Here is a 22979-nt window from a genome sequence, read left to right as displayed (position 1 = left end):
TGGCAGCTGCCAAAGTAGCCATAATACTTTGGCTTGATTGTTTCACAAAAAAAGAAAGGAAGAAAAGTGCAAGACTACGTCCAACCAAATGTAAACTCCGGTCCATGCTTGCCCCGTCTGTCCTCATATCTGCCTCGGCCAAAAGCGAGTCTAGTTGAACTGGCCCTCCGTATTGCCCTCGCCCATGCTTCTGCTGCTCGAGCTGCCGCTCTGAATAGCCCCCAGGATGCCATCAATGTAGCTGGCTCCACTCCACTTCTGATGCGTCAACACGTCGCACCCAAGTTCTTTCTCCCTTCGCTGAACGAGCTCGACATACGCCTTCATGCCGTCAGTCTTGAAGTTGCGCGCCAACTCGCATGATATGGCTGCCGTGGAGTGCAGTCCAGCCAGGGAAACAAGCTGAAGGACGAAGCCCTCTTTGGCAATGTCCCAAATGAAGGACTTGAGCGTTTCGGGGGTGAAGCCGTGCGCCATCCAGTTGAATGACGGGGACAGGTTATACACCAGACCCTTGTTGGGATACTCTTCCCTCACGGTACGCCCCAGCTTGGTGGCGACGTCGACATTGGGGTCCCCAGTCTCAACCCAGAGCAGGTCAGCATAGGGAGCAAAGGCCAGCGCACGCTTGGCGGCAGCCTCCATGCCGGCTCTAAAGTGGTAGTAACCTTCACGAGTGCGGGGAACGTCCCAGTTGAAGTAGACGGGGGTCTTGGAGTAGTGAGACGCCAGAGCACGACGGCGCGTGATGCCCATATCCCGGTCTTTGGAAGTGGAATTCAGGTACTCGTTGATCTTTTCCTGGCTGACACCTTCGTTTTTCATGTGGGCGACAGCAGCCTCGTCAAACGTGACCAGCTTGGTGCTCTTCACCCACTTGGCCTCAAATATGTCGATCTGAGAGCCAGTGGCTCCCTTGGCCTCCATGGACTGGATCGTCTCGGCAAGTGGCTCAATGGACGGGTCAGCTACACCAAGGATGAACTCGTGGTCGCGGACGTCGATGGCAGAGGAAAGCAGCTTTCCAGACTCGGAGTCGGTCCGGGCAATCACCAAGTTCTCACAACCCATGACGTCCCACTGGAATCGGGCCGCATTCAGTCGGTTGATGTGTTCGCCAATGGGGACGATGACTTTGCCGGCAAGGTGGCCGCACTTTTTGCCACCGTGAAGCTGATCCTCAAAATGCACAGCAGCGGCACCATTCTCGGCAAACAGCTTGGCAAGCTTCAAGACAGCGGACAAACCCCCGTGACCAGTGTCGCCATCAGCAATGATGGGCCGCAGATAGTCAATATATGGCGTCTTGGCGCGCTCTTCAGAGGTCATCTTCCGACGAGCGTCCCACTGCTTGCGATCATGCATGCTCTGGGCCTTGGCCAGACGTTGAACCTGGTTGGGGACTGTATTGTAGGGATAGTCACCAAAGTCGGGGGACACTTCGTTGGTAGTGGTCAGCAGCGACGAGCAAGCCCAGCCGGAGATGTACAGGACCTCTTGGTGAGCAGCTTGCTGTGTCATTTGGATGGGATCAACGGCACCCACTGTTCGCTGATTAGTAAAGCCAGGCTTGCAGGGTCAATCGATGCATGCACCAAGACGTACTTGTGTGAATAGGTTCGCCCTTGGCCTGGCGCTCCTGGATCAGATTGAACAACTTGGCGGCCATGACGGAGCTGGGGTATGAGATTTTCTGGGTGCCTCTTTTCGTGACGACATCGGCAGCACTATAGGGTCGCTTGATGCCGGCATACCGAGGAGAAGTCCACCACGCCTCAACCTCCTTGATCTGGGCTTCGTACAGAGCATCCTCGGCCTCACCCGTCTTTCGCGATTCGGGCAGCAGCTGGAACGAGTCGGCGGCGGGAATGGCATGCGAGAAGGGATTGCCAGCTGGGCCAGACATGGTGGCGCTTGTGGAAATGGCACGAATAGCTGTCGAGCGGTACACAGTCGTTCGGGGACTGATGCTGGGCGAGACTCGCCTACAGGATCTGGCTGCAGCTCTTCGCAGCATGGTGGCGATGATGAATGAACGAACGTCTGAAGAGGGTGGCTTGGCGGGTTGGGGGAATCAAGTACCCCAGCCTTTCCTGCGTATTTTGGACGATGACCAAAACGAAAAGCCAACGCGCTGCCACTGCCACTGCCACTGCCCTATTGTTTTCGCTGGTATCCAAATGCAGGCTAAGCAGTTGATGATGGGTTTGTAATTAAAGCCTGCGGAGTAGCTCGGAACTCGGGAGAAAGCGACTGATGATGCAGCTACTCCGTAGCACTGGTGCGATGGTGAAGAGCTCAACTGGTCGCGGACATGTGGCGGAGAGTGGCTGACATGACAAAATCACGAACCGTTGGACCGCGCTCCCGCGGCTTTCCTCGGCTGTCTCACTTGCTGTCTGGCTCGTGGTTGGCGGGGAAGGAACGACGGCTGCTCCGCTCCATTGCTGCATCATGGCATGTGCATCCGTTCTCCACATGCGGGCAACTGGTGGATGGTCACTGGTCACCACCAAGGCTTCTCGGCATAACCTTCTGGTCAGCCTCCCTCGACGTTGCACGGCCATCTTTTCTCTAACAGACCTGCATCCAGTCTTCTACCTTCTCTCTCATAGCTCTGGTAAGCTCAAAGGAGACTGAAGCACCCTCATTGTATTGCATGTACTTTTGTTACGCCTGGCGTGGTATAGCCTAATCGACCTGCCGACAGATAGATCCTGCAAGCTCTGCCATCACATAGCCGAGCGTAAACAACCATGGCTCTGAACCTGAGAAACTCTACTCGGGCTTTAGGCTCTCTCAAGGTACGACCGCGCCAACAATGGCAGCAAATTGATGCCCAGTCGCTGCCATTCAATGCCGCATCGCCCCAATGCCATGACGCGCATCAAGCTGACTTCGTACGGCACAGCCTCTGACCCGGGCCGCTCTTCTCGGCGCCCGCGGCTATTCCACCGCCGAGCCGGACCTCAAGGCCACCCTCAAGCAGGTCATTCCAGCCAAGCGTGAGCTTCTCAAGAAGGTCAAGGCTCACGGTAGCAAGACCATTGGCGAGGTCAAGATCGAGAACACTCTCGGCGGTATGCGTGGCCTGAAAGCCATGGTCTGGGAAGGCTCCGTCCTCGATGCCAACGAGGGCATCCGCTTCCACGGCAAGACCATCAAGGACTGCCAAAAGGTCCTCCCCAAGGGCAAGACTGGCACCGAGATGCTTCCCGAGGCCATGTTCTGGCTTCTCCTCACCGGCCAGGTCCCCTCCACCAGCCAGATTCGCGTCTTCTCTCGCGAGCTGGCCCAGAAGGCTCAGATCCCCGAGTTTGTCTCCAAGATGCTCGACAACTTCCCCAAGGACCTTCACCCCATGACCCAGTTCGCCATGGCGGTCTCCGCCCTCAACTACGAATCCAAGTTTGCCAAGGCGTACGAGGCCGGCTTAAACAAAGCTGACTACTGGGAGCCTACCTTTGACGACTGCATTTCTCTCCTAGCCAAGCTGCCCACCATTGCCGCCAAGATCTACCAGAATGCCTACCGTGGAGGTGGTGCCCTTCCTGCAGAGGTCGACCTCGAGCAGGATTGGTCTTACAACTTTGCTGCTATGCTCGGCAAGGCCGGCAAGGAGAATGAGAATTTCCAAGATCTCCTCCGTCTCTATCTTGCCCTGCACGGAGACCACGAGGGTGGCAACGTCTCTGCCCACGCCACCCACCTTGTCGGTAGCGCTCTTAGCGATCCGTTCCTTTCTTACAGCGCTGGTCTCCAAGGCCTGGCCGGTCCCCTCCACGGGTGAGTTTTGTTTCCTTCATCGTTCACCAGTGACCTTGATGTCTAACAATTTGCTAGTTTGGCTGCCCAGGAGGTTCTTCGATGGATTCTTCAGATGAAGGATGCCATCCCGGCCACGTATACCGAGAAGGATGTCCATGACTACCTGTGGTCCACTCTCAACTCTGGCCGTGTCGTCCCCGGCTATGGCCACGCCGTGCTTCGCAAGCCCGATCCCCGATTCGAGGCTTTGATGGACTATGCCGCTGCCCGTCCCGAGATTGCCAAGGACCCCGTCTTCCAGCTGGTTGAGAAGAACAGCCGCATTGCTCCCGAGGTCCTGAAGAAGCACGGCAAGACGAAGAACCCTTACCCTAATGTTGACAGCAGCTCCGGTGTCCTATTCCACCACTACGGCTTCCATGAGACTCTGTACTACACCGCCACCTTTGGCGTGTCCCGTGGTCTCGGTCCTCTGGCCCAGTTGATCTGGGACCGTGCACTTGGTCTGCCGATTGAGCGCCCCAAGAGCATCAACCTTGAGGGCCTCCTGAAGCAGGTTGAGGGTCATTAAAAAAAGGTACTAAAATTTGAAGGCTAGATTGGAGTTATTTTGAACAAATAGCACGTTGGTTAGATGAATGGGAACTAGATGTCATACGTTGGTCACACGGTCACCTAAGGGCTGTAATCACGGGACCTAGGGCAGAAGGGTGCTGCATAAATAGAAGTCTGCGGGCGTGAGGACCTTGTCGAAACCCAAAGCATCTTTAATATCAAAGTGCGCCTAACAGTTGAATTACTCCAAGTCCTTTATGACCCCTTGTCACACTAGACTTGATACAGGAGATATATCGTAATGCCATGGGCATGAGGTCTTCTGTTCCGGTACAACCTGCCAAGTAATCCTTCAGAAAGCGGCCTGAAGGCGACTAGCTGCTGTTGATACAGTATTGTTGTGCACTCGAGCCGACACCTCAGGTATATGGTATTGCACAGGACCGCCGTTTCGAAGGCCATGTCGGGGCGTCGTCGAGGTCAGGCATGTAGTCATGTACAGGGACTCAGGCTTCTTTTCTCCCCCAAGGCCATGGTTAATACTCGTAATGCGTACATACCGCAGTCTGTAAGCCCAGTCCTTGGCAAGCATCTAGTCTAGGAGAAAGCCTAGAAGGGAACTAGATAAAAGTAGTTGCTTAAGTACGCAAAGTATTAGTTGCAAGTTATATATAGGAAAGCGCTGTTCCGGCACGGAAGCCCCTCGCTTGACTGTACAAGATCTATTCGGTCGCGCGATTTTTACGCTGTTGCCATGTAACCACCTTTTTCATCATCACGAGATTTGTTACGGACCAGCGCGCCGGGCCGTTGTGAGCCTCGCACGGTCGCACAGGTTGTGCGTGGCTCGACCCTTTGGCCACTGCGCCGTCAGGAGACACCGTCAGGAGACACAGGAGGCACAAGGGTGCAGATAAATTAAGTACTTAAGTACCTAGGTAGGCGAGGCTCTCATCGCTTGTCCAATTGATACTTGTGTACCATCTCATTAGAGCCCTCGAAGGGGTCGTGGGCAAAATTTGGGAGAAAGTCCAATCGGACGCCGACAGTCAAGTAACTAGTACCCAAGTCTGCTTGAAAATTAGCTGGTGATGGTTGTACTGACACCTGGTGGGATACAAACTGCCACATCGCACCTGTGTTTCCTCTGCTGCCTACAGTCACTGCATTATGCACTTACTTTAAGTACGGAGTACCTAGATACTTAAGTACCTAGGTACTTAGAAGTAAACGCTGGGTGGGGGAGGCGCGCCATGAGCCTTCGAGGCCCTAAAGAGGTGCCAATGTTGCACGAAAGAATAGTCCAGAGTGTGAATCGAGACGCTGTTTCGTTGCTAGCTCGTCTTATCGGAACCGAGTACTCCGTAATCAGTCTGGTTGCGTTAAAGCCATTTGGCACATGCATACTCCGTAACGGCCCTGGACAATCGTGCTTTCAAGGGAACCTGATTCGGGCTGTCCGGGTTTATCGGGAACTGTCCTGACGGCCCCAGATCGCAAATGCAAGGCCCCCGAAACAAAGTGGCCGAGAACCCCGTGGTGAACCAGGGCGAAGGACCTCCATGTAATAAATAGCATACTAAGAGAATTTACAGAACATGGTGTAAGACCATTGGCCTACGAGATTGGCTGGTGGGGTGTCTTAATCACGACTTTCGAGCTGTCGAGAACAATGAATATGAATCCACGGCTTTTCCCACGGCTCAAGAAGACTGATGGCGCCTCTCATCTGATCTGCAGTCGGGCCCTTGGTGTAGTATATTTTCGTATCACATCAAAACAGTCACGTCGGCACATGGCACAAGATCAAAGCCTGCATTGTTATTTCAGACCAAACCGCCCAACATGCTGTCCGCAACTCCTCCTTGGTAAATACTACCGACCGGAAAGAGTCTTATCAAGGGTTGTATTGGCGATCAGCAGTTTGCAGCCTAGGACCACCAACGCCAAGAGACAGAAGACATCTCCAACCGCTCCCCGAGTCCTTCACAGCGCAGAGTAGCACGTACTGATAGGACTGTGTCAATGGAACCAGCGAAAGGGCATAGCTTGTCGAGATATTGTTGAAGGTCCAGCTTCGTCAATGACACATCATAGGGTGACTGGCAAAGACCAGTAGCCGCCAAAATGCCCGTTTAACACCTTGCGCCGAGAAGAAACAAGCTGAGGTGGCAGGGGTATTTGGTCATCGTGAGTCATCATTCTTGGAGAGGAAAGTTGTACTCTTCTAAGTATGGCCCGGATGGCTCGATCCAGTCCGGAGTTTCCAAACTTTCACTGTCGAATAAGATTTCTGCATCGTGATCCATGTAAGAATAAGAGTCCCAAGTTGCTGCGGCTTCTTCATGAAAATCATTCTCTGAGGAAATTTGCTGCCCCTCCATCTGGCGTGTTGATGTGCATGTCGGCTCCTGAAGTCGTGCCCGCCTGGACTGATGGGATGGCGCGATGCAGACAGCATCCTCAGGTTCTGACGGATGAGTAGAAAATAGATACCCTGTTCATGTGGCTTCGCATCAGACATTGTCCCGGACTCGGCAACATAAGCAAGACCAAAATTTATTACAAAAGCTGTGACTAAGCTTACCTTTGACTAATTTCACATCAGGGTTTCGTCTTAGAAACCCTTGCACCCAGTGTTTGCCCAATGGCTGGCTGTCTCCATGAACTACCAAGATGCGACTTGCGAATTCCTCAAACTGACCCTGGGTCGGAGGAACGCCAAGAGCAACAAGCTGGAAGATCCAGCGGGACAACAGCTTCTCCTGCTGCCGTGAGAAACGCTGTCTACACTCATGGGCCTCAGCATGGGAAATGCCACCATTGAGTCGGTCTTGCAGCGTTGCCCGTGGGATGTGCCATCGTTTAGCAGCTGAGCGTTGTGAAGTGCCTTGGTGGACTTCACGGACGGCTTCTTGCAAGTCTTTTTCGGTGTACTTGGGCATTTGGGATGGATGTGTGGTATCTGGGGTTGTCCAAAGGGGTATATGACGCGGGTGGATGGAGGGATGGGACAATGGCCAGGGGGGTGAGCAACGAGCACGGGGCCTGTAGAGAATAACCAACGACGAAGAAGCCTTGGGCAGAAAGCAAATGCTAGAGAACAGCCAAGTCGGCCATGATGGCCCGGACTGATGGTGGAAATGGCCAGATGATGGGTGAGGTGGAAGAGGTGGGAGGTGGCCACTTGAAGCCTCAAATACTCGCGCGCTTGATGGCAGAAGAGGAAAAGGCGGAGAGGAAGACTGATGCTGGGGCTAGGGGTGCTGGGGCAGGCGGGTGTGGACGCCTGGAAGGGAGGAAGGAGAGGGGGCAAGAAGGGGTTTACGGATCGGGCGAGGGGCCAAAAAAATAAATAAATAAATAAAATAAAAATGAAACGAGTACGGAGTACTCGGAGCCAATCTGGTGTGAGCTAATTATTCCGAGTCGAGACAAGGCAAGTACGTACAATGTACCGAGGTACCGTCGAGTCACTGTCGCGATGATTCGAAATGAAATGAAGGGACAGGAAGGAGCAGTCCGCTATCAAGGGTGGGCAGGTCGGCCACGTCAACAGACCAAAGTACAACCGAGTACGGTCTCGTGTTGCATAATTGCATAATGGTGAGCAGTGAGCACAGCCCAGCAACCTCAAGCCCCAGCCCAGTCTTTGCAGCCAGGAAACGGAGATCAGCGACCCTGTGCCATTCTCATGGACACTTTACCTGCAAGAATAGGTCGGCTCCGGTGTGGAATTGCGCAAGTGTGACTGACGCGAGGCAAGGGCACCAGCGACAGCTCTCCAAAGGCACTGCCACAAGCAAACATCCAAGACGGCGTTGAGCGCTCAGGCGGAAGGGCGGCGGGGCAAGGGGCCAGCGATCATCTGGTCAACATTGAAGTGGCCTCCAACAAAGTACTCCGTAGGGGCAGGTCAGGTCGAGGCGTGTGCCACTGGCGTGTTCCCAGGGTTGGTGCACTGTTCTTGCCCGTGAGTTGCACCAAAATGCTGGGATGAAACATGCAAAGATTGACAGTTGAAGGCCAGAGGCCAAACAAGGCAGAAAAAACACCAAATACTGGCGCAGCATTTTGAGTCTTAAGGTGGACAAGGCATTTATTTTGTCTTCAGGAGAAGATGCGATTTGACGCCTGTCGATTGCGGTCAACGACATGGGGCGGCGCGTTGAAATGCGGCGTCGCATGTGCGTCTTCATATGCTAGCGAGCAACATTGAGTTGCTTGCTTAGTAAGCTGTCGATTTCTTCTCACAGCCTGAAATAACAACCAACAGGCATCGCTGACAGGTCACAGAATCATGTCGACCATCAACAATCGAGTCCACCCCTCCAACACCGGGGCCCACCAATCTGGTTCTTCGCCTGCTCGAAACGCCTCATGGACCATCCTTTCTGACGGCACGGCGTGCGAGGAGCCCGAGTTGTGGTCAGACCGCCTCATGTTCGCATTGTCAAAACTGATGAGCTGGTGGGTACCTGAGTAGTCTTGCGAAGCCGGAGAACCGAGAAAGGGGGCCCAGGCATTTCTCGTCCTCTCTCTCCATCTACCAAAACTACGGCGACACACGGACGACGACAATAGAAGGACATTCCGTCTAGGTGGGCTTGTGGAGGATTTGCTTCGTTCAGCTTGCGAACCCACCGAACTGGTAAACCTGCATCCAAAAAACGTCGATCCAGACTGGCCCATTCACGCACGCATCGGGAGGAGGTTGCTCCATCCTGCCGCTGCTGCGCCTTCTAAACGACCGACAGGAGTCCTTGTGGCTACAGGTAACAGAGGCAACTCTCCGTGAACTAGCAGGATTGATATCGCCAAATGGCATCTGCAATCTGCAGCAAGCGTTCTGTCCCGCTACCAAATGCCCGTCCCCAGTACTCCTTGGAATTCCTCAGGGCGGACGTGGCATGTGGTCTAAGCTAATCGACTCGTTGTCAGGCGGCTTCACGAGAAAGCTTTTATGGCACACTACCGAGTCAGTAAACTGCCAAGCACTCCACGATCCAAAGATTGGACCCTGCCGAACTGCCACACACCACCGTACCGTACCGTCTGGGTGGGTGGAGCTTGTCTGAACTTTGTTAAAGAACTCACCGTCCTTGTTAGTCGCTGTGGAATGACGATGGTGGCCGTGGCAATGCTCTTTCGTCTGCTCCACCGCCAAAACCATCGGCATTTTTCGCGCGCGATGGCAGCAAGCGATCGGCCGACACCTTTGCGGTCAAACACGCCAAGCAGGGCGATGAGATGGCGCTCATGGCGTCTTTAACACATGGAAAAGCCCCTGGCCGGACCGCGCCAACGCAATGGCAAAACGCTAAAAACAAATTAGACGGCCATCGACTCGGGACGTTACTGTGCAAACTCGCATCATTCGGGCCAATTTTGTCCCAAATTGTTCTCGTGGCAGGCAAATGGTTCCTTCCCACGCTGGGGCAAGTGCTGGCAAAAGGGTTCAGAACGCAGCCATCCCAAACCATCATCTCATGTCGCCGATCGGCACCAAACGGAGAACTTGATGTTCCCACTGTGAGCTGCTCCAGTCGTGGAGGTGCTGGCTAGTAGCTACCGCCTCTCATTTGCCACGGCACCGTTCAGCATGTTCCCAGAACATATATCGCTCATACACGCCGCTCCAAAATTCTTACCTCAGCTACACGGCGGATACATGTATTCTGTTACTGGAAGACTCGGAGCACTCGTCGTGTTTTGATCTTTTATTGCTGCCCACAGGGTCGAACTAACGTCAAAAAGCGCTCACCTTATAGTCAACTTGGACAAGGCAACTCTGGCAATGATGGGATGCCTTTTCGTGCATAAATACTGTCATTTTCTGCGAGGCGCAGTAGACACGGTTCCCAAAACACCTGGCATCTGCAATAACCCCCTTGCCATTGACTGAGTCTTGACCCCTTCGCCAGCCACGTTGCCATTGTTGCACCTTGTCCCCCGTCCCATTTAAACTCTCGAGCCAGTTTTTGTCGCGGCAGGACTCCTGTCAATTAACGGCGGGTGATGGATGACGGCAGGTCCATTTAACCCTGACCTAACCAACACCCCATGTCGTTTCTGCTAGCATGCAAGTGATGGCAGTGGCCGAAATGGAGGTAGCTGTGTCTAGTGAATATGTTATCACAAAGCGGCCAGTCAAGATGAAAGACTGAATCGATTGTTCGCATTGCCACGGACAAATATAGCCGCATCGGGAAAGCCGAATCGTCATGTTCGTATAGGCTTGCGCCGGCTCCCTCCTGGCATGGAGGTTTTTTGGCCGCGTTTGCCCAGCATATAAATGCCCAGTTGTGTGCTCTGGGTTTGAGGTGTCTTTGTTGTGTGCAGAGCCCAAGGAGTTGGATCGTTTACGCCGTTAGAATTTTTTGAGTTCATCCTGATAGACTTTTGAATTCGTTCTGTCTCATAGATTTCTTTCTTTTGTTCCAAGTATCCTTTCTGACTTGGCTTTTATCTTTATTTTTCATCTTTTTTTCCGTCTTACATAAATCATGTCTCTAGCAAAACCTGAAGACTCACAAGCCGTGGACCGAGTTCGTTGGCGGGATGAGGAAGAGGGCCAGGGTAGCCGCAAAAGCCGTTCCGGAACCAGGCTTGGTCGTGCCAATTCTACCGATTCGCTTGCCATACGAAGTGTTCATGGCAGAATCATGGTCGATCCTGCTGTTACGCTGCCTATTCAGTATCGTACCGTGTAAGTCATGTTCGTCAAACATCCTCACCGCGCACGTTTTGGGTACTGACCTTGTCAAAGTTCATACCAAATAGAAGAATCCAAAGGAAACGAACAACAAGCAGAGTATATAAGACCTAGCGAAGTTGAGGCCAAAGGTGAGTTTTCTTCCCATCGCGAGTCATCTCGATATGCATCGAATTCTGAACCACGTCACGACACAGACTTGAGTAGCCTGCAGTGGCACACGATAACGGTAGCAGAGGTTACCGATAGACTAGTGACTTCCACAATCAACGGGTTGTCAGAGACTCAAGCCAGAAGACGCCTTCAAGAGTATGGGAAGAACGTGCCGTCGCCCCCAAAGTCGAACCGGATCCTGACTATGATTGGTTACTTTTTCAAGGGCTTTGGTGGTATTCTTCTGGTTGGCAGTATCTTGGTCTTTCTGGCATGGAAGCCCCTTGGAAAGCCGCCCCAGCTGGCCAACCTGGTATGCGACGAAATATCATACTCGCCGTGACTTTTATCCATTCGATGCTAACTCTTTTCCGCTCGAACAGGCGTTGGCGATTGTTCTTTTGGCAGTCTTTTTTCTTCAAGCAGCCTTCACCATGTTCCAAGACTGGTCAACTTCGCGTGTCATGTCGTCAATTAAAGCCATGTTGCCAGAAGAGAGCCACGTAGTGAGAGACGGGCAGATGGTTCAAGTGCAGGCTGAGGACCTTGTTCCGGGAGACCTCGTTGCTATCAAAGCTGGCAACAAGCTTCCTGCTGATTTGCGTTTCATTGAGGTGTCGCCCGACCTCAAGTTTGACCGCTCTGTATTGACTGGCGAATCCAGACCCATTGAGGCAACTGTTGACTACACGGACACAAACTACCTGGAAACGCATAACATTGGTCTCCAGGGGACACACTGTACTATTGGATCTGCCCTTGGTGTTGTTGTTGCGACTGGAGACCGGACTGTGTTTGGTCGTATCGCCACCTTGACAAACGAGCCCAAGACGACCATGACGACACTGGAAAGGGAAGTCCTGTATTTTGTCTACTTTATCTGTGCAATCATGCTCATCATGGTTGCCGTTGTCGTCATCATCTGGTATGTACTCTCCCCAGCTCGTTCACCGTTGCTGCATATTCTTCCGCCCAGCTGACCGCTTCATTCTACAGGGCCGTCTGGTTGCGACGAGATTACCCCAACTATATCAATGTGCCTACTTTGGTTGTCGCCTGCGTCAGCGTCGCCATAGCGTTCATCCCCGAGGGCCTTCCTGTTGCACTCACTGCTGGCTTGACTATTACCGCCAATTTGATGAAAAAAAACAAGATTCTTTGCAAGTCTCTCAAGACTGTCGAAACGCTTGGCTCTGTGTCCGTCATTTGCTCGGACAAGACTGGAACTCTGACTCAGGTGAGATGACGAACTCGTGTCTGGGACTTTGTTGAAACTAACTCTTGTGCCAGGGTAAAATGGCGGTTACGGATTGCGCCATCGGCACCACTGCCCTCTCGATGCAACAGCTACACGATGCCGCCCGCTCTGGCAATGAAAAAGAAAAGCCGGATGGCGTTCCAATATTTGGGCAGCTTGCTGCACTGGGAGCTCTGTGCAATGCAGCCGAAATGAGTGCTGCCCAAGCCGATGCTGCTCTTGCAAGCCGACCTGTATTTGGAGACGCGACCGACACCGCGATACTGAAATTCTCCGAGTCTTTTTCTCAGGGAAACGTTGAGTATTTCCGATCCTGCTGGAAAAGGGTGTTTGAACTTGCCTTTAATAGCAAGAACAAGTTTATGATCCGGTGCTTCACCATTGCCCGGCCTGAGGCGTTGGATAGGACTCTGACTACCCAGGATGCTAGCCGATTCCAGAACAATGATTTGTAAGATACTCGTCGTTGAGCTTCTTGGAGAAAAACGCCTGACCTGAATATAGGCTGCTGACCATCAAGGGCGCACCAGATGTCCTCGTCAAGAGATGCTCGCACTACCTAGCAACCTCCGGAGAGGTTCTTGAACTCACTCAAGGGGCCAAGGCTACATTTGAGAGCCTTCAAAGCATGTATTCTTCTCAGGGAAAGAGGTGTCTGTTCCTTGGTAGAAAAACCGTAACGGGCGGTAAACTTCAAGACGGTGGTGACTACGAGAAGTCGGCTGTCGAGGAGGCGAAAGCCGGTTTGACTCTGGTTGGACTTGTAGCCATCGTTGATCCACTGAGGCCCGAGATTCGTGACGTCGTCTCTACCCTTCGTGGTGCTGGTATCAGGATTTCTATGGTAAAACGTGCTCATCCACGCATTCATCTTCTTCCAGCCTGTACTGACTACACCCCAGGTCACTGGTGATTTCGCTTTGACGGCGTTGGCCATTGCTCGGGAAGCTGGCATCGTTACCTGTGTTCCTGTGGACGGCGCGTCAGATCTGGAAAGAACTGCAGCAGATGTCGGTTCCGGCCCTGAGGACACGGAGGATGAAAAAGCAGCCAGTTTGAAGCGAGGCGCTTTAGTCATCAGCGGCCCGGAGCTGACGAGCCTGACGCCTCACCAATGGAGTCTCCTTACCGAGTACGAAGAGGTGGTGTTTGCAAGAACGACCCCGGAACAGAAACTTTCTATCCTTCGACAATACCAGAAGCAAAACATTGTTGCCATGACTGGTGATGGTGTCAACGACGCGCCTTCTTTGAAGGCTGCCGATGTTGGTATATCGATGGGCAGCGGTTCAGGCATTGCCATGGAGGCCGCGGACATGATACTGCTCGACTCCTTTTCCTCGATAGTTGTAGCCCTTCAATATGGACGAGTGGTGTTTGACAACTTGAAAAAGGTGAGCTTCGTCTACTGGCGGCAATTTGGGTGTAGCGCAACTAACGGAAACGTCGCCATCAGGTCATCGCGTACCTGCTTCCTGCTGGCAGTTTCTCCGAATTCTGGCCCGTTATGACGTCGGTGATTTTTGGTATCCCGCAGATCCTGTCGTCGTTTCTCATGATTATTATTTGGTGAGTTGCATCCTCAGCTGCCAGTCTGGTGTATGCTGGAAACAGTCGTGGTAACCAAAGATAGCTGCTTCACTGATTGTGCGGCCGCCACGGTCCTTTCCTACGAGAAGCCCGAAGCGGACGTCCTCCTCCGAAGGCCGAGGAACGTGAAGAAAGACCGGCTCGTGAATTGGCAGTTGATTTTCCACGCGTATGCATTCATCGGCATCACCGAGTCTCTTGCCTCGTTTGCAATGGCCTTTTGGTATCTGCAGCGGCAGGGGATCCCATTCAAAGACCTGTGGATGAGTTTTGGCGTGCTGCCGCCTCACATTGACCCGGACTACTACAGTCAAAGGTTGAACGAGGCTTCATCCATCTACTTTGTCAACTTGGTTGTCATGCAGTGGTTCAATCTGATGGCCACGAGGACGAGACGACTCAGCATCTTCCAGCACCCCCCTCTGTTCGACAAGGAGACGCAGAACTTGTACCTCTTCCCGGCAATTGTGTTTGCCTTGGCAATGGCGATATTGTGGCTGTATATCCCCCCTTTGCAGCCCATCATCCAAACGGCCAACGTGCCTGTGGAGTACTGGTTCTTGCCGTTTTCTTTTGGCATCTACATCATGCTGATTGATGAGGCCAGGAGGTATTGGGTTAGGCGCTGGCCGACAGGCCTGCTTGGCAGAATGGCGTGGTAACTGGGCGTTTGTTGGCCTGGATGGGAAGCTGAGAGTTATGAAGGACTGGCGGCGCGGGAGCGAAGGCGTAGCTTCGGAGGATACGATAGACGAAAATAATGTGCTCAGGCTTGATAACAGTTGTGCATTTATCCCTCGGACGTGCAATGTGCCAAAAACCGGCTGCTTTTACCGCTTCCAATCACCAAGTTTGGTGCTTCATGTCAGGCAAGGTTGCATTGTTGCAACGTTGGCCAAACGTCAGCACCGAGCAGAAAAAGACGGTGCAGTTCCGATGGGTTCTCTGTCTCTTTCTCTCTCTCTCTCTCTTTTTTTTTCCTTGTTTTTTTCTCCTTTTCTTCTTCTTTTTCTTCTGCTTCTTCGAAAATGCCTGGCGTCCCGTCATCTCGCAGTTGTGGAGCCTGTCGCAAGGTAAAGAAAAAGGTAAGGCGCGCGTCGAGACCGGTGGCCCTCCGAGTCTCCGAGTCTCCGAGTCTCCGGGTTTCGGAGCCTTGGGCTCGTCACGTTCAACTCATCAAACCCTCTCACACACTCATCTTTAATAGTGCGACCAAGTCAGACCGTCATGTTCTCGCTGCGTGAGACTCAAACTCTACTGCGTAGGCTCTGGCTATCAGCGGTATAAATTCCACGACGTATCGACCGCCTTTGCCATTGTCAACAGCCAAGTGAGCAGACGACGCGCCGCGGCCAACAGAGCAGATGTCGCCTCCATCGTCACAGTCCCAGGCAGCGAGGTGACCGTCACCGCCAGCGCGCTGGGGTCCGTCTTGGACGTGACAGACCCCAGGTATGATGTTTTCGCCTTTGGATCGTTTATGAGAGAGCTCCCCCGGCGCCTCGGGCGCAGTGTCGCCCTGGACGCCTCGGCCGCCGCCTTTGTCGGCGCCCTGGGAGACTTGCGCACCAAACAGCACACAGCGGATACCATAAGAAAGTACGTGGGAGCCTTGAGTGCCGTGCAGAAGAGCCTGGGGGACGAGAGCACGGCATACTCGGCCGAGACGCTGTGTGCCGTGTATCTGGTCATGGCCGCGCAGCCGTGGCTGTCCTTCAAGGGCGACCGCCATCCCAGTCACGGCTTGGGCATGTCGCATTTGCTCAGGATGCTGGTCGACAAGCAACCTCATGACGATTTCCTGCGGACGCTGATGGCATCAGTCAGCGTCGTGGTCGTGGGTGCCCGCCAGCCCCCCCCCCTTTCTCGCGGTCTTTGGAGCTTGGCCCATTCGATGTTTCTAACCGTCTGCGCAGATCCTCGAGAGCATCTTTAACCCGGCAATCCAGCTAGAGCCGTGGATACACAAGGTTCACACCCTGGCGAGCAAGGAGGAAGTGGACGCGGCCTTGAAGCTGGGTCTCAATTTCCGGTCCCTGGACATGCCATGGCTCTCGAAGCTGCCCGGGCTCATACGGAACCCCGTCGGCAACAGCGCCACCATCAAGACGTACTATGAGATGATACGCACCGACTACCCCGGCATGAAGAGATTTGCGGACAGCGTCATCGAGGCGAGATGCGTCGGGCCACCGACTTCTCTTCCCCTCAAGCTTGTGCGGGCGCAGACCCAGTTCCACGCGGCCCAGAGCCTTGTCCTGGCCATCGCCATCACCCTGAATGGCTTCATGAGAAAACACTTTGGCCCTCGTGACCTCTTGGCCGCCGAGAGATACGGCTTCTGCTCTGACGTGGTCGAGCTTGCCGAGAGGGCACGACACCGAAGGCCCCTGGCGGCCGCGCATATCCCGCTGTGTCTCATCGCCGCCTGGCTCTCCTCGCGGGATCCCACTCAGCAGACGCGGCTGGGACTGCTGCTGGATGAGTGCGCAAAAGACTACGACCTCATTGAAACGGTCCGGGGCTCAACGCACACAGGGGAGCAAGATAAGGCGGGCGTCATTCGTAGATTCGCCCGCTTCCCGATGCAGACGGCGGGCGGGCAGAGCGAACCGGCGGGACGACAGGCCGGGCCCGAGGGCTACTGCGCAGAGTATTGCAGTATTCTGTAACGAGGAGCCCCCGGATAGGATTCTTCAACAGTAGATTCGGCGCCCTTTGAGGATGCAGCCCAAGTCCTGCCGCGCAACCTCCGATTCCGTGAGAGCACAGGCAAATGGTGCGAGGGGTGCAATGATTGTCTTGGACCTCGGACTGTATATATATCGATGTTTTTCGCATACACAACGCGGTCGCGAGAGATGTGTCCATGAAATTGACACCATGGGCGACTGGTGCAGGTTTCTTCAAAGCTGGGTTGCAATGTACGGCTTGGGCGGGGAATGAAGACGAAAGGCATCGCCCCCAATGAGCAAGATTGGCATTTTCCTCTTTTTTTTTTGCCCCAATCTGTACTCGTGCCCCGCCACGCTATTTAAAGGCTCGCTAGGGCTCACCGTCTAATAGATGAGTACGTTTTTCGCGCGTGACGGCTCCTACGTGGCTGGCTGCCGAACTATGTCTCTTTGTTCTGCTGCACGACCGGAGGGCCGTGAACTGCTGGCGGCCCGCGACTACCTTTAGTAAACTTCCGGTTACGGCAATACCGGGACGTCCCCGTGCCCCACCGGACACCGGACGCTCGGGAAGCCGTGCTCGGCAGAGCTGGGCCGCCGGCCAATGGGACAAATTGGACTTTACTCGCACAATTATCACAACGGCACACACCTTGTTCGTTGTACGTTATTGTTTGTCTTGTAAATAAAAACCGTTGAAACACATGCGTTCTCCCGTCCGCTATTTTCTCAATCCCTTTCTTTGCAGCAGCCATTCTGTCATTCTCAGGGCACAGGGAACGCCTGCGAGCGTGGCCTTTCAAGGCCCGTGGTCAAGAAAAGTCCATCGAGGGCTCCATGTCGTTGCGGGCACCAGGAATCAAGAGCAAACTGTGCACACGGTGCAAATTCCATGGCAAAGCATCGACCAATCATAGAAAAAGCCGCACCTCACAGCCGAAAATCCGCCGCCGTGTGATTGGGAGTTGTTACCCCTCATCTCATTGCTGGGTGCTCCACTCCGTACAGCTGTGGAGTCGTACCAGGCCGGCAGCTTGAACGGAATATAAATGGCCAGCTCGTGCCGCCAAGGCGCCGCGCCTGCCGCTCGCTTCTTCAACTGCTGTCCTCGTTTTTCTCCATCGTCGGAAAAGTCGCCGTCAACGGACCCTGATTCTACGTCTCCCACAGTAGTACGAGTACGATCGGTACGCCATCAGCGTCTGGGGAGCCATGATGCCTCTCGCAATGGAACTATCGTCAGGTCGAGGTAAAGTGAACCAAGAACGCAACCGGGTGTTCAATCTTATCCCCGCGTGGGGCCCCTCTGGACGGCCGTAGCACAGCACAACTCGTCTCGTCTCGTCTCGTCTCGTCTCGTCTCGTCTCGCCAGTGAACCCATCAAACATGGGGTGAGTCGGCGAGTCGGCAACGAGACGTTTTTTTTCTGTGTCGCTTTCAGAGGCGCCCCCGCGGTGAGATGGTTGATCTGAGAAATACCGGTGAACTTGATCTGGATAATACCAGCGAAAGGATTTGCTTCTTGAAGACCTCTTTCCGTACTTGCCGTCGCGAAAGACCAGCTGACTCTTGCAGCCTGCGTCTCGAACCGCCAAAATGTCCACGGATAAGATCACCTTCCTCACCAACTGGTAGGACTGGGCTGTCCCGGCAGACTGTTGGGACGTTGACTGACTGGCGTTTGTTGCAGGCACGCTACCCCCTACCACGCGCCGCTCTACCTTGCTCAGGCCAAGGGGTACTTCAAGGACCAAGGTATCAAGGTGGCGTTGCTGGAGCCTAATGACCCTAGCGTACGTCCACGATGGAGCGGTTTTCAATTTTTATTTGGCGAGGGCCGAAACAGGGAGCTAACCCAGTACAAAGGACGTTACCGAAATCATTGGCACGGGCAAGGTCGACCTTGGCTTCAAGGCCATGATCCACACGTTGGCTGTACGTCCCACAAGCAAGCCAAGCTCCATCCCTTCTTCGTCTTCCCCGCGGCCGGCAGACATGGCATTCTGACAAGTCAACCGTAGGCCAAGGCTCGCAACTTCCCGGTCCTCTCCATTGGCAGTCTCTTGGACGAGCCCTTCACAGGTGTAGTCTACCTGAAGGAGTCCGGAATCACAGCCGACTTCCGCTCCCTCAAGGGCAAGCGAATCGGCTACGTCGGCGAGTTCGGCAAGATCCAGATCGACGAGCTCACCTCGCACTACGGCCTTTGCCCAGCAGACTACACCGCCGTCCGCTGCGGCATGAACGTCTCCAAGGCCATCATCAACGGGGACATTGACGCCGGTATCGGCCTGGAGAATGTGCAAATGGTCGAGCTGGAGGAGTGGCTTGCCGCCCAGGGCCGCGACAAGTCAGACGTGCAAATGCTCCGCATCGACGAGCTGGCCGAGCTCGGCTGCTGCTGCTTCTGCTCCATCCTCTACATTGGAAACGAAAAGTTCATATCGGAGAACCCCGAAAAGGTCCGCGCCTTCATGCGCGCCGTCAAAAAGGCAACCGACTTTGTCCTCGCCGACCCCCACCAGGCGTGGAAGGAATACGTCGACTTCAAGCCCGTCATGAACTCCCGGCTCAACTGGAAGATCTTTGAGCGCAGCTACGCCTACTTCTCGCAGGACCTCAAGAATGTCCATCGCGACTGGAGCAAAGTCACCAAGTATGGCCAACGGCTTGGCGTTCTGAGCCCCGACTTCAAGCCCAACTACACCAATGACTTCCTTGGCTGGGGTCTGGAGCCCGACTCCGCCGACCCGGCTGGCGACCAGAAGCGCATGGTTGAACTCCAGCGCGACGTTGCTTGCTGCGGCGGCTTCCATCGGCTCCCCCTCGCTACCAAGGCTTAAGGGACTTGTATGCGTGCTCGTGGTGTGTACACGCCGAGCAGCACCACCCTCGTTTTCGAAACGCAGAGTGATTTCGCGTCGTCAAACCAACTTTTGAAACACTCGTTGAGCCGTGCGAACAAATCCAGTAAACAAAGTAGTCAAGACGAAGAAGAGTGATGAAAATATCTCAACTGTTTCTGCAGAGCCTTGTGCGCGAAACATGACACTGTCTCGTGACACATTTACTTTGACGGTTGTAGAGTGATTTACATGTACATGGCAGAAAATTGGCCAATGCGGTGGTTGAAAACGGCGACTAGTATGGTCAAGGCATGGCCGGTGAAAATTTTCACGCCAACCAATATTTCAGTCGTTGCCAAGCTTGTCTGAAAGCGCTGCGTCTCATCTACACAACGCCGCTCCCGCTGGCTCGCGCTCGGACGGCGTCGGCCATCAGTTCATTCTTGCGCTCCAGTTCCTCGGTGCTGCTGCGGTCCTTGAAGACGTCGTCCATCTGCTCCAGCGTCTTGCCCTTGGGTCTCGGGGACAAAGTAAAAGGTCCACGCGAACGAGAGGAAGCAAAAGACGGCAAAAAACACATAGGCCCCGAATCGGGTATTTCGCACCAAAGGAGGCGTGATCAAGCCCTAGAATGGGTTAGCTTTTCCCCCAAAGCGCTGCCTAGTCTCATCAGTAATTTGCGGATTTGCAACTTACAACTATGAAATTGTTGAGCCAGTCTATTTTGTGTCCGGCGAGTAAGTCAAATGGTCAGAAAGAGTGAGGGGAGAGTTGACAGAGCCCAGCGGCGCACTTACTTGAGCAGGTGGAGATGGAAACACCCTTGGCACGGAGCGAAGAAGGGAAGATCTCAGAAGGCATGGCCCAGGGGACAGGGCCCCAGCTGGCTCCGAAGGCGAGCATGTAAAGCAGGAGAAAGGCGACACTGGTCCAGCCTTGGCCTTTGTGCGCGGGCCAATCGTCGGAGAATCTGCCGACGAGAATGGCAATAAGGAAGTGGGAAACAAACATGCCGACGCTTCCGTATAGGAGGACCTGTCGCCGGCCATATCGATCCAGAGTCCACAGGCTGGATATGACGCCGATGAGCTGCGTCAGGTTGAGAATGCCCGACATGATGAGCTGCATGTTGTGACCCAGCCCCATGGTGCCAAACAGGGTGGGCGAGTAGTAGACCAGGGCATTGATGCCAACGAACTGGATAGGGTCAGTCTACGGTAGGCGTGATTCGACGGAAAGGGGTGGCCAAGTCGTAACCTGTTGGAAGAACATGTGATCCGCGCCGACGTGGGTTCTGCGCCACAGCCCTTCTTGAAGCAATCCAGCCAGGTTGGAATCCCGAGCTTGAGCTTGTGGCCGACACCACCGTTGACGAGAGTCGGATGACGCTCGGCAAGGATGCCCTTTTGGAACCTCGACTCGATTATAATCTCCATCCACTCCCGCTGGACATACGGGTCTGTCGTGGGGAGGCATCGCAACTTGGCCAAGTTTAAGAGTGCATCGTCGTCTCGACCCTTGGAGGCAAGCCATCTTGGAGAAAACGGTAGAGGTATAGCGCCGAACCCAAGGAACAGGCCGGGAATAATCTGCAGCAAAAAGGGCAGTTGCCATGACCAGTGCGAGTTGATATGCTGGGTTCAATAGGTGATCCAAAAGGAAATGACGATGCCCAGCCCGATACTAAGCTCCGGGGGGATATTTCGGAAATATACAGGGGCACAACCATGCTCAGCCTTGTCCCTCGAGCGTGATTGGCACAAGCGTAGGTGCATCGCATCCGGGGGTGATGGAGAGGGACCTGGAAAGATGGCGAAGAAAGATGACGAGAACCACGTACATGCCGATGCCGATGCCACCAATCAAAGGGGCCGTCACGAGCATGGCACAATCCACAGAAGCGGTTTGAAGGGCCGAGCCGACGGTGAAGATGACGACGGCAATGATGATGATACAGGCGATTCTAAGCCGTCAGCCTGGATTAGGCCCGGTCGGTAAAAAAACTTGTCGCTTCAGTACTTGGGAGGGGCCCCATGGGGAAATCGTCTGCAGACATTGAATGATTGATCTGTTTCTGGAAAAAGTCTGGTCGTGAATCCCGCCAGTTCGGATACGCAAGCCGAGGACGTCAAACGGGCTTGAGGTTGAGTCTTGACCGCACCGCCCCCAGGCCTGCCCGCGCATTCGTGAATGGGTGCGCATGGACGAGTAGCACGTACTGGCAAATGACAATAGTCGACCGTGAACCGCGGCGGCTTGTATAAAGATTCACGGCCGCTGGGCAGCTGCTAACTGGTGGCTGCAGCGGCCGGCCGGCCCCTGCCGCAGCGACGGCCCGGGGGGGCTGCGCCTCCTCTTCTACCACACACAAAAGTGTGGCGTGGGCCACGCCCAACTTTTCGTGTGACAGTACGCAGACCCACTGTACCTAGGCATAACTACCCCACGATGCCCCGTGTCGCCCCCACTTTTACCCCAACCAAACTAGCCGTAGCGGGATGGGTTCCTGCATGCTTCTGCATTGCATTGACATGAATCGGACTCATCAAAGCACCATCCCGGGGGAACTTATTATTGAGCAAGGCTGTGAAGAGTTCACCGAGTGGGAAGGATGGGTGTGGATAAAGAAGAGAGACAGTCGGTGCGGGCGCAATGGGAATCGAGCCGATATCGAGACCCAACGACTGCGCAAAGACCCTCATGGTCACAAACTCACCGCTTTCCGTCACGAATCGCTCCCCTTTCACTTTCCAATTCACTGCCCTTGACGTCCACGCAGCTCAACTGAAAAGCAAACCTTCCAACCCCTTGTAGCCATCCTTCAATGCCTCCGACAAAGCTCAAGATTGGCGTCCCCGGGCTCGGACGCATGGGCAAACGACATGCCCTCAACTTCTTCCAGTCCGTCCCTTGGAGCAGAACTCGTTGCCGTCTCTACGCCGGATTCACAGGAGCGGCTATGGGCCGAGGAGCACTTGGCCCTCCAACATGGTGACCAACTTGCATAGTTCCGGGGCAACGAGGACGAATTGAAGGTGGACCACATGTCGAGGTTGTGAAGATAGAATCGGCTGTGCCTCGGGATATCTGGCCGGCTACTGTTGCGTCTGGATCATAACTGATGATACGCACTGGTGTCATTGTCCTGGTTTGATGCTGTGCCATGACGACGCCTGGACAGCAACAACATGTAACCTTGTCTACCTCGTCAAATGCGCTCCAAATGCTTCGAGGAAGTTCGAGCGCGAAAGTGGGTCCACCGGCTGCCCCATTATTAAATGGCAGCGGCTCATCTCCTTTCCTTCCCGTCTGCGCGTGCAACTGGTCACTTGTTCTTTGACAACGATCGCAAGTCTCACGGCACCGACCCGATGAGTAACTATCAATGATCATCCAAAACTCACTACGCAGGACATTC

General features: G+C 54.2%; 6 protein-coding genes across 6 annotated transcripts; 3 read left to right on the top strand and 3 right to left on the bottom strand.

The window, feature by feature from the left end:
• Window positions 1-150: 150 nt before the first annotated feature.
• On the bottom strand, window positions 151-1906 carry MAM_00258 (isocitrate lyase; the record flags this gene model as incomplete). Its single annotated transcript, XM_040819057.1, has 2 exons — window positions 151-1544; window positions 1606-1906. The coding sequence occupies 2 exons, from the start codon at window positions 1904-1906 to the stop codon at window positions 151-153; spliced, it is 1695 nt and encodes a 564-aa protein (XP_040682322.1).
• Window positions 1907-2756: 850 nt separating this feature from the next.
• Window positions 2757-4339, top strand: MAM_00257 (citrate synthase 2; the record flags this gene model as incomplete). The annotated part of the gene is made up of 3 exons (XM_040819056.1): window positions 2757-2804; window positions 2912-3786; window positions 3844-4339. The coding sequence occupies 3 exons, from the start codon at window positions 2757-2759 to the stop codon at window positions 4337-4339; spliced, it is 1419 nt and encodes a 472-aa protein (XP_040682321.1).
• Window positions 4340-6521: 2182 nt separating this feature from the next.
• Window positions 6522-7268, bottom strand: MAM_00256 (transposase; the record flags this gene model as incomplete). Its single annotated transcript, XM_040819055.1, has 2 exons — window positions 6522-6820; window positions 6911-7268. 2 exons carry the CDS (start codon window positions 7266-7268, stop codon window positions 6522-6524), a joined length of 657 nt encoding a protein of 218 aa, XP_040682320.1.
• Window positions 7269-10829: 3561 nt separating this feature from the next.
• Window positions 10830-16711, top strand: MAM_00255 (ATPase, P-type, transmembrane domain protein; the record flags this gene model as incomplete). Its single annotated transcript, XM_040819054.1, has 12 exons — window positions 10830-11032; window positions 11093-11169; window positions 11236-11504; window positions 11575-12116; window positions 12188-12428; window positions 12482-12900; window positions 12954-13293; window positions 13352-13843; window positions 13906-14018; window positions 14083-14656; window positions 15247-15876; window positions 15956-16711. The coding sequence occupies 12 exons, from the start codon at window positions 10830-10832 to the stop codon at window positions 16709-16711; spliced, it is 4656 nt and encodes a 1551-aa protein (XP_040682319.1).
• Window positions 16712-18311: 1600 nt separating this feature from the next.
• Window positions 18312-19558, top strand: MAM_00254 (nmt1 protein; the record flags this gene model as incomplete). Its single annotated transcript, XM_040819053.1, has 4 exons — window positions 18312-18346; window positions 18406-18508; window positions 18582-18650; window positions 18737-19558. The coding sequence occupies 4 exons, from the start codon at window positions 18312-18314 to the stop codon at window positions 19556-19558; spliced, it is 1029 nt and encodes a 342-aa protein (XP_040682318.1).
• Window positions 19559-19998: 440 nt separating this feature from the next.
• Window positions 19999-21037, bottom strand: MAM_00253 (General substrate transporter; the record flags this gene model as incomplete). The annotated part of the gene is made up of 4 exons (XM_040819052.1): window positions 19999-20187; window positions 20258-20280; window positions 20359-20758; window positions 21017-21037. 4 exons carry the CDS (start codon window positions 21035-21037, stop codon window positions 19999-20001), a joined length of 633 nt encoding a protein of 210 aa, XP_040682317.1.
• Between the last annotated feature and the right edge of the window lie 1942 nt (window positions 21038-22979).

Source organism: Metarhizium album (assembly GCF_000804445.1).
Source record: "Metarhizium album ARSEF 1941 chromosome Unknown scaffold_1, whole genome shotgun sequence".
In the NCBI taxonomy this organism is placed as follows: domain Eukaryota; kingdom Fungi; phylum Ascomycota; class Sordariomycetes; order Hypocreales; family Clavicipitaceae; genus Metarhizium; species Metarhizium album.
The sequence above is the reverse complement of the archived record's forward strand: the minus strand, read 5'-3'. Positions and strand labels throughout refer to the sequence as shown.